The sequence below is a fragment of the Colobus angolensis genome, unplaced genomic scaffold, assembly GCF_000951035.1.
Source record: "Colobus angolensis palliatus isolate OR3802 unplaced genomic scaffold, Cang.pa_1.0 Scaffold97, whole genome shotgun sequence".
In the NCBI taxonomy this organism is placed as follows: domain Eukaryota; kingdom Metazoa; phylum Chordata; class Mammalia; order Primates; family Cercopithecidae; genus Colobus; species Colobus angolensis.
The window spans coordinates 4,413,690-4,423,730 of NW_012123709.1; the positions used below are offsets into that span (position 1 = coordinate 4,413,690).

At 35.4% G+C, this 10,041-nt stretch overlaps 1 protein-coding gene across 4 annotated transcripts in view; it reads right to left on the reverse strand.

The window, feature by feature from the left end:
* Positions 1-10,041, reverse strand: part of LOC105504994 (chromosome unknown open reading frame, human C15orf41) — a 231,480-nt gene that overhangs the window by 147,801 nt on the left and 73,638 nt on the right. For all 4 annotated transcript variants that reach the window (XM_011932667.1, XM_011932669.1, XM_011932668.1 and 1 more), the window contains one exon: positions 6,540-6,612. In XM_011932667.1, the coding sequence (XP_011788057.1) occupies positions 6,540-6,612 (73 nt within the window). The remainder of the gene's footprint in view (positions 1-6,539; positions 6,613-10,041) is intronic.

Sequence of the window (10,041 nt, forward strand, 5' to 3'; positions counted from 1 at the left end):
GGGAGGCGGAGCTTGCAGTGAGCTGAGATCCGGCCACTGCACTCCAGCCCGGGCGACAGAGCAAGACTCAGTCTCAAAAAAAAAAAATAAATAAACACTTGAATAAATAATCAAATGAGGGTTCACATGTAGAATGCGGAGTGCTTCCTCCTATTTGAAATTGCTTGGAAAAACCATTCCGTTTAATACATGATTCACAAATCTAAATATGGGGCTCTGAGAAAGAAGCTACATTTCCACACTTATAAAACTCTTCTATAAACTGTGGTCTGGAACCTGAATTTCATAGCCTGAACTGAATTCAATTTTTTTCCTTCTCTCATTCAAAGCAACTTTTATTCCTCTTAGCATGAGCTACCCAACTTTTAAATCTCAGATGCATCCTGGGTTCCTTTTACTTCCTCACTACCAGTATCCAGTAAATTGCCATGTCTATAGATTTTATTACCTTTATTATTTTCACTGTAAACCATAGTTCAGACCAAAAGTTTGCTAAAGATAATGCAATAACTTATTAGTTGGTCTTTCTCACTACACTCAGAATTTCCTTACTTCAATAAATTTTACAGTGTTGCTGGATCATCTTCAATCTTGGTTCTTAACTGAGGTCAACAACACATAGTTCTGTGTCATGATCTATTACAAAGTAAGCTGCACGTTATTTATAACTAGTACCAAATCCATTTAAAAGTACTTTTAAATAAACGAGAGTTGATTTAGTTATTTCCATAATATTCCTCTCCTTCAGTTGTATTCTAATTTGCTTTCTTGAGTGGAAGAGAGGTGGTGGAGTTACAGGAAAGTGCTAGGAATTATACAAATCCTGGTTATCTCACAGTTCAGCACAATGACGGTGGAAGGGGAAGCAAACACATCCTTCTTCACATGGTGGCAGGAAGAAGAAGTGCCAAGCAAAGAGGGAAGAGCCCATATAAAACCATCCGATCTTGTGAGAACTCACTCACTATTACAAGAAGAGCAGCATGGGGGTAACCGCCCCCATGATTCAATTACCTCCCACCGGGTCCCTTCCACAACACGTGGGGGATTATGGGGAACTACAATTCAAGATGAGATTTGGTGGGGACACAGCCACACCATATCAGATATCTTCCATATCTGTCTTGTTGAAAAGCACTGTCATAAAAAACTAAACAAAAGCCTTCATCATGTTACTCTGCTATTCAGAACCAACAGTGGCTCCCCATTCCCAGTTCCTTTAAATATAAATACCTAGGTCTGGATTTCAGTATCTTCTATCATATAACCCCAAGTGAATTTGTCCAACTTTAATTCCCACTAAGATTGTACATACAAACTTTCCTTTGTTCTTAGAGTTCTGTCTTAAATTGTCTTCTCTTGAAGCCTCAATCCATAAAGCTTCCTCTAATTCTACAAACTAGAACACATCTCTTCTTTGACTCCTTTCAAAGAAGAGATGTTTTTACCTCTAAAGGCATAGACAGAATCATAAGTTGGGTATCCCAAATCCGAAAATCTCGAAATCTGAAATGCTCCATAAACGTTTTGAGCATTTCAAAGGAAACGCTCATTGGAGCATTTTGGATTTTGGATGCTCATCGAGTAAGTATAATGAAAATATTTCAAATCCAAAAAAAAAAAAAAAAATTCTAAAATCTGAAACACTTCTGGTCCCAGGCATTTCAAATAAGGGATACTCGATTTGTGTTAGGTACACACATGACACATGCCACTAAACTATGAGTTCTTTGATGAGTTTTACCCTTTCTTCCATCCACTGTAGCACCTAACATAGTGCCTGGAATATAGTTAGGATTCAAATAGCTCTTGACAATCTGCAGGGGAACGAAGAACATGAATTCCAAAGGAATTATTATCCTTATATTGTTAGAAAGGGACCACTCAAAGTCTAATCAGATCTAAACACCTACTGGATGCTTTCTCACACTTCCTTCTATTAAACCCAGGTTTTGAAGATGATTGTACTGTCTTCTGATGGCCTAGCATACTGGCAAAAAGGTATAAACCAGTTTGTTTGAAAACTAAAATTAAGCTCATTCAAAAAGTAAGAACAAACCTTAGTAATCCCATCAGGGAAATCATAATCCCATTCTGGTGTGTGTGTGGAGGCAGGGATTATACACATTATGTTGAAAAGCACATCCCTTTGAAAAAAATAAAGAGGAACTCTACAGAACATTCATCTTTATGGCAAATTACATTCAACTATATGGCTCAGTTTCAAATGGTGTCTATTAACTTCGGTCTATCCGAAAGCCAGAAAGATTACACAGCTATATAAAAGAAAGCAAAGGCAAGCTGTATAAAATCTCCAGGACATAAGCAAAACCATCAGTTTATAATGAGGATTGAGGTATTTTCTTAGTGGTTCTTCAGAAATTTTAATCTGCCTTATATTCAGACTCAGGAGCAGCAAACATGGTCAATTTACCATTTTATTATAATGTCAACCTCCCTGTTAATAATAGTGTTCACCTTATAAGTTACAGAGGATTGATTTTCATAAAAGGACTGAACATTTACTTAGACAATTTTATCCTGTTTAAGGATATTTCCATTACCATGTCTACTCAGAAAATTTTCATTAACAGTTTTCTATACTTAGAGTTTTCATTAATAGAGTTTTTCTATACTACTCCTAGTAGAAAGTCACCATTATTAGTGTGAAACTTATTTACTCATCATCACTCACACATTTAACATTTGAAAGTTAATAGGGAGCAGGACCTGTGCTAAACTCAGGGAGCACTGAACAATAACAAAAACCAGGTAAAATCACTAGCATTCTTCTAAAAGTTAAGATGGAAAGGTGATCCTAGGGGTAGATTATAAAATATGGGATTACAATTTAGGCTTCCTTCAGCAACTCAGTCTGTAACTGGTCATCACTTTCCAATTATATTCTCAGTGCAATTAGAAAACATGGTGTAAAACAGAAAAATATGTATGTTGATACTTCAATACTTAAAGGATTTGTTAAAAATATAATGACTCACTTTAAAAAAAAAAAAAAAAAGGTCCAAACAGAGTCTCCCTATTACTCATTATTAATCATAACGCTGTTGGTAATATCCTCTGCTAGGAAGAAAGGCTACTGAGTGGGGTAAGGTTCAATCACTTGGATTGATGGCATGATGAGTCAAGAGCTCTTTATCGCCTGCTTTTGCCCAGGTCCGTGATGTGACAGGAAAACCTGCAATGCTAGTCTAAAAGCATTTCCCCAACAATGATTCTAACTGCTACTTCATTCAGTGTAATGCAATAAAAAGAGTTGTTGACGAGGAGCTGGAAGCCTTGAGTGTGAGCACCAGCACTGCCATCTACTTCACACCCTTTGCTACCACTCCACTCACAAGTCACCTGTACGCTGGCCTCCTATGCTCCACCCACCTCCCTGGTGATTCCAAGGCTACAGAAAACCAGAGATGCTAACTATTCTCTCCCAGAACAGCCTAACGTCAGATTCCATTCAGATTTCATGAGGAGGAGAAAATGGCACAACATGGATAAACGACCTCATACTGTCTAATTTGGGAAGAAGAAAAATAATTCCGCTGAATAGGTAAGACTTGGAATCTGGGTTCTAGGATGAGCTTTATGTAGTAATAATCATAGGATGATGGCCAAGGCACTTATACTCAGTCCCTGTAGAGCTCAACTCAAAATCTCTCTCCTATCAGTACACCAGTTTGGTTGTGAGGCTAAGCAACAGTCCAACACAAAAGTAGTCTAAAAGGCTATAGAACATTTTAAAATCGGGGCAGTAACAAAATGTGTACAACGAAATTGTTTGTCATCACATCGGGTTTCTTTTTAACTACTGAGACACTAGACAGAATGTACATATCATACCCTAAAAATTATCCCGTGAGAAACCCAACAGTACTCCTTAAAGTGGATATTCCTAAAGTATATGTTACCAAAATTACATGGCTTATATATCCCATGCTATTAGCTATACCTTTTTACAGAAGTAAAAACAATTTAAAACTGAGCATTGATCTACTGAAAGTAATAGTAAATACACAGTACAATCCACTCCCAAAAGAATAGGATTTTTTTGCCTGATTTCTAGTTTTAAGAGGAAAAAATTAAAAATACAAGCCAAGACTGAGACTTGCAGCTCATTAAAGCTGAGGTGATTTCCCCTATATAGAATTCTATTGATCTCCATAGTCCACACTAGACAAAAAGTGTGGTCAGGGAAGGGGGTGATGGATGCCTCTGCCAATAGCACTGAACAAACCTGTTAGCTAATTGCTACCAAAGACAATTATCCCCGCATTGTTTCATCATGGAAACACATTACAAAACTCTAATATACGCACAGGGAAATTTGATGATTTGACTGCGGAGCCATGTGCATTGAATTTCATTGCCAAAGGCCAGCCAGGCCGATGCTCTGAAGGGGAAGAAAGTGTCAGAATATAAGCCACAGTAACTTAAAGCTCTTTAAGAAAAAAGAAAGAAAGAAAAGCAAAGGAAGGAAAAAGAGAGAATGAAAAAGACAAAGAAAAGAAAGGAAGATAGCCTAGCACCATCAGCAGATGAACTGACTTCTATAACCTGGCACTAATTTTAACATTTTCTGTCACTTTTTGAAATGATAAACCCTCAATTACGGTTTGTCATATAATCATAAAAGATTTTTTATGAATTTCTGTCCAGAGATATATTTTAATACAGTGTTTCTGACTGGCAGTCAGCCTACTGGCAAATATGGAGTTAAAAAGGTGCCTTCACAGTAGCTTAGTATGATGATTAAAAATAACATCAAATATCTGTCATGATTTTACTCAGGGGAAAAAAAAAAACACAAAACCTGACTCTGCAACAACTCACAGTAAAACAACCATTAACCCAACCAATTATAAAAGAAAAAGCTTCAAAATACTGTTATTTGATTATACATAATCATAGTGTAATTCAAGCATACAATATTTACATTTGCCTCCTTTCCAAGAAGCCACATTCTTGAAATACCCTTTCCTTGATATGTTTCTAAATATGCTCATGTCCTTCTCCAGTGTATTCATGCAAGACATTTAATCCTAGCATTGGAATTATAGGATTCTGATATACAGTACACATCAAAATTATATTCAGTACTATTTAACTCTGCTGTATAAAATGGTACAAAATAAAAAGAAAAATGTACTGAAGATGTGCCAGTCTTATAAAGATAAATTAACGGCTACAAAATTTATGATCAACCTATTAACTTCATAATTCACAAGTCAGTGAATTCTGTTTTACTGTGTTTGATACTGCTCTATATAGGCCAGTCTACCTGCTTCAGACTATGCTGACTACTATTTTGACAAGACCTGGATAGCAGTAGGTCCAAAGCAATCAGAAGGTTGACTTTGACAAATGGCGGTGCTGCGGCGAAGTTGAAAATAACACACATCCACTTTAATCTCTTTCTTGATTAAATCGAAACCATACCATTCTGACATCATGTGATTTGCTCATGAAGCATCACTGCAGGTTACTTTAGAGGCTACATCTATTGAAATGATATTGAATTTTTAGGGGAAGTACTTAATTCATTCAAATGAAACCTTCACAAGGTAACTGGGCCACCAGTCACTGATAACTGCAGATTCAAAGAAAATCAAACGGGAAAAAATCCCTGACAAAATATAAAAAAATAAAAATCCAACATGTACTACTGAATGATATTTTAGTAGGTATTATCTTCTACTTTCAAAGAGGGAAGATGATATGCATAAAGCATATTCCAAAGCTTTTTACCTATTCTACCACAGCTAAGCTCCAAAGGTAAACATTACACTAGGTAATAAAAATGCAGAAGATGAAATTGTCTTTTTTACATGAGACTAGGCAAATATTTATGGGGCAGTTGACAAACTCCTGCCTAGTAAAAGAGCCAGCACTGAGAGCAATTATCCTGATATTCATGACTCACTTTGAATATCACATTGAATATTACTCATAAATCTTTTACGAGCACATCCCCAGAGCTCACTTAACAGCCGGTTTTAATCATGCAGTTGACACAGAGAAAATAACAAAATGTATTTTTTCAGTGGCAAATTAATTTAGGCTTGAACCTCCTCCTGTAGCTCTATTCTTTTCTTTTTTTCTTTTTTATTTTCTTGTATGAAGACCAGTGGAATTCACCTTTGCATTTGGAAGTAGTATTTCTCCAGTCTTGCTGAATTAAAATAAAAAGGATGAATGTTTCTTTTAGGGCCAGTTCCTGACAATGGTTTTTCAAATGATGTATCTTATTCTATATACGAAGGATGAATCAATTTTTTAGTTTGATACACATTGTCTATTTAGATCAATGGAGAGGTGAATGTGGAATTTAGACAAAGAAGAAAGCATTATTCTGAAGAGTATTTAAGTTGTGGGTGGTCTTATATATTGCATTTAATTGTCATTAACTGTTCATGATAGCTGTTTTGGAATCTGGCTCTCATTAAGTGACTTGAAATGCTGTGTAAATTATTCTTAAATTGGGGAAGGGAGTAAAAGAGTACCATTAGGAAAAAAGGGTAACTCACGTGCAGTTTCCTCATGTTCCTGTAGAAACCTCTCCAGTATAAGCCGAGCCATTAATGAGGGTGCATAGTCCACCTTTATAAAACAGAAGTAGAAAATTAAAACTGTCAAGTTGTGCAAGCAGTTGATACTCCAATATTTTGTCAACACTGAAGATTAAGTCAATTTTAATCAACCACAGCAAGCATCATTCATTAAAATCTTTCCCACCCTTGGTGGCTTCCATTATAATAAAATTATAACAAGTATGGTTTGGGCTGTTGAAAGGAATAAATGGGTCCAATTTATTGAATATAACATTGGAGTAAAGAGGATGGAACAACTTAGAAACAGCATTCGTCTCAAACAGTGAAATAGGCTTTTTTCATCTCTCCTCAATTTTTTCTGTTGGTAGGCCAATATAATTTTTTATTCTAGCCATCCTTCTTTCTGTGCAACTGTCTATATTTATACTGCTCTGAATGCAATTTCAAATAATAAGCCCTTTTTGTTATTTAGTGACAGTTTTCAGAAACAGTCAAATGTCCTTATATGACAAATCCAAAATAAGGATTTGACTAATTTTATCTTCAAAGACAACTGAAATTTTGGTATAAGTTCCTTACATTTAAAATATTTTATTTGATAAAAGAAAAATAACTACATTGCAGAGATGTTAATAATAAAATACAACACTATGATATCTGCAACATAAGATCACCGCCCTTATCTGAAACACTACTTACCAATTTAATTAATACAGATCCCAGGAAGGTAACTTTTTAAAATAAAGAATCAATCAGAAAACAAAGAATATTCAGTCCAACAGTCATTTTAATTAATAAAAAATGTATCTACTATTTTGTAAAGATATTTTCTTTTGGGTTCTCAGATCTTTTATTAACCATTTACTTAATTTCACCAAAAAATAGGAATATGTATTTTTCGGAACAATAATGCTTCCCTAAAACAAGTCTTTTTATCTTAGGGAGAAGACAGCAATGTTCCTCCTATATTATCACCATGAATTTTTCTTGACAGGTTTTCAAGTCCCGTATTCATACCAAAATTTTATCTTGATTTAGTAACTAGACAAAAAGGCTGGCTTCATTTGTATGAACAGTTTTTTCAAATATGTATGTACTTGGATGCCCTTAAATTCCCCAAGTAGAAAGAAATGCTTTCCACGAAGCTGCTTATTCCTAGTAACCCACATCAGAGCTGACACATGAAAAATGGTGAAATTACTGAAGGTAGTCCAGCCTGAATAAGGACTACCTTATTAGTTCAGGTACTTGCATCTCCCTAATTTTCATATTAATCATGTGTCCATCTTTCTCTGAAATAGGGCCATCATGCTTCATGTCAGAATTTAGCATGTAAGTAAAATGCACAGTGCTTCAAATCTCACTTGAAAATATTTGTGTGGAGAGAACAGAATGACTGATCTTATTATCACTAACAACATGTGAATTCCTAAAATGTTCAATTTTCGACTTGAAACTGCAGAAGTAGTATTAAGACATTTATAAAATCAATGATGACCACATGCAGCTCTTAGCCCCCCAAAAAGATAACAAAAATACAATGCTCTTGTCTAAGAGAGTTGCTGCACCCTGTAATGTACCAATGTTATATATTTCTCATCAATTGTTATAGTTTCCGCTGATTAAATATTGACTCATAAAGTATTACCATCACACCAATTGTCACCAGACGCAAGTGTATGCTATTTAAGCATTAACTATCATGAAAAAATGGCAGCTTGGTTGTTTAGAAGCTATAATACGGTACCAGTCATTCCCAAATTTCCTTAATACATTATCAATTTCATAGAAAAGTGCTATTCTTTCTGTACTAGTCTGTAGCCAAAAGGGAGGAAACGCCTTTAAACAACTACTTTTTCCCTTGGCTAAATACAGCTATATATTTATGGTAAATAAAAGGTTTATTGATGTAGGAGAAAACGTGTTGGTAGGTTAAATTTTTCCATATTACTAGAAGATTAAAACAGAAGTCAGCTAAATATTTAATGGATATAGAACTATCCATTAAAAATTCAAATGAATATAAATTGCTATGATATAAAACTTACATCATCATCATCATCTATATAGATGGGTGCCATATTTGCATCACATTCTTTCTAGATGTTGTGTCTGGAATGCTGCTAGCTTCTTCTTCTTTTTCATAAAAGACAATCACTAAATTCCTAGTTAAAGCTCACATACTTCAAGTTACTAATAGCATCAACTTGTAACAAATAAGTCTAGAGACATTTAAAAACCAGCCTGCTGGCCGGGCGTGGTGGCTCACACCTGTAATCCCAGCACTTTGGGAGGCCAAAGCAGGTGGATCACAAGGTCAGGAGATCGAGACCATCCCGGCCAACATGGTGAAACCCCGTCTCTACTAAAAATATAAAAATTAGCTGGGCATGGTGGCACGTGCCTATAGTCCCAGCTACTCGGGAGGCTGAGGCAGGAGAATCGCTTCAACCCGGGAGGCGGAGGTTGCAGTGAGCTAAGATCACACTACTGCACTCCAGCCTGGCAACAGAGCAAGACTCCATCTCAAAAAAAGAAAAAAAAGAAAAAAAGAAAAAACTAAGAAAAAGAAAAGAAAAAAAATCCTGCTCTAGACGTGGAAAAAAAAAAAAAAGAATAAAATACTTGTTTTTCTAGGAGGCCCACAGATATCCATTCTATATGTTAACTATCCTATCTGATTGTGTAGACGTTGCCTAGACTATTAAAACCATCTAGTAACTGATAGGTAATTGCTCATTTGTTGACTGCAGCAGTGGATAGCAGCAGACAGAAGCTGTGAGGGAAGCCATCCTTCCTTGCTAATGTAACATGTAGAACTTGCTGCTACTGCAACACTTAATGCTCACACTACCGAGTCATCTTTAATGCAAACACCCATTTTCTGCCTTGCTTCTATGTTTTCCATTATAATGCAACACAAAAACAGTGTACATTTCATTCCATCCCTACGAGGTTTGCATAAGCAGTTCCAAGTCAGACTAAATATTGTATTGCTCTTATTACAGTGGATAAATATTTTAAAGTTTAGGAATTAAATATTTTATTTTTTTGGCATGCTCTCTGCAACTATTATGAACTTTTCACAGCTTCTTCATTCATGGGAAATCTGTAGGGTTTCCTTTTTTAAATATAAGGCTGTTATTTGTTTCCCCAAATAGAAGCAGATCAGAGTTAACGAATAAGTTCAATAAATCACTTCTTACTTGGTGTTATTAAGAACACTATGCTTCTTCATATAAAGAAAGAGACTTTTCTACAAGGCATGTATCCTTTATTATAATAAAAGTTTGCTAACAAAAAAATGAATCAAGTACATCTTTAAGTATACAGTTTCTCTCTTCATTTTTATAACAGCAGATTTTTTTCTTTTTTCTTTCTTTTTTTTTTTTTTTTTGGCATCTATCTCTTTACTTGACACAGGTATTTCTCACACTAAATTAAGACAACCTATCCTGAGAAAAGCATGTCCTGACCC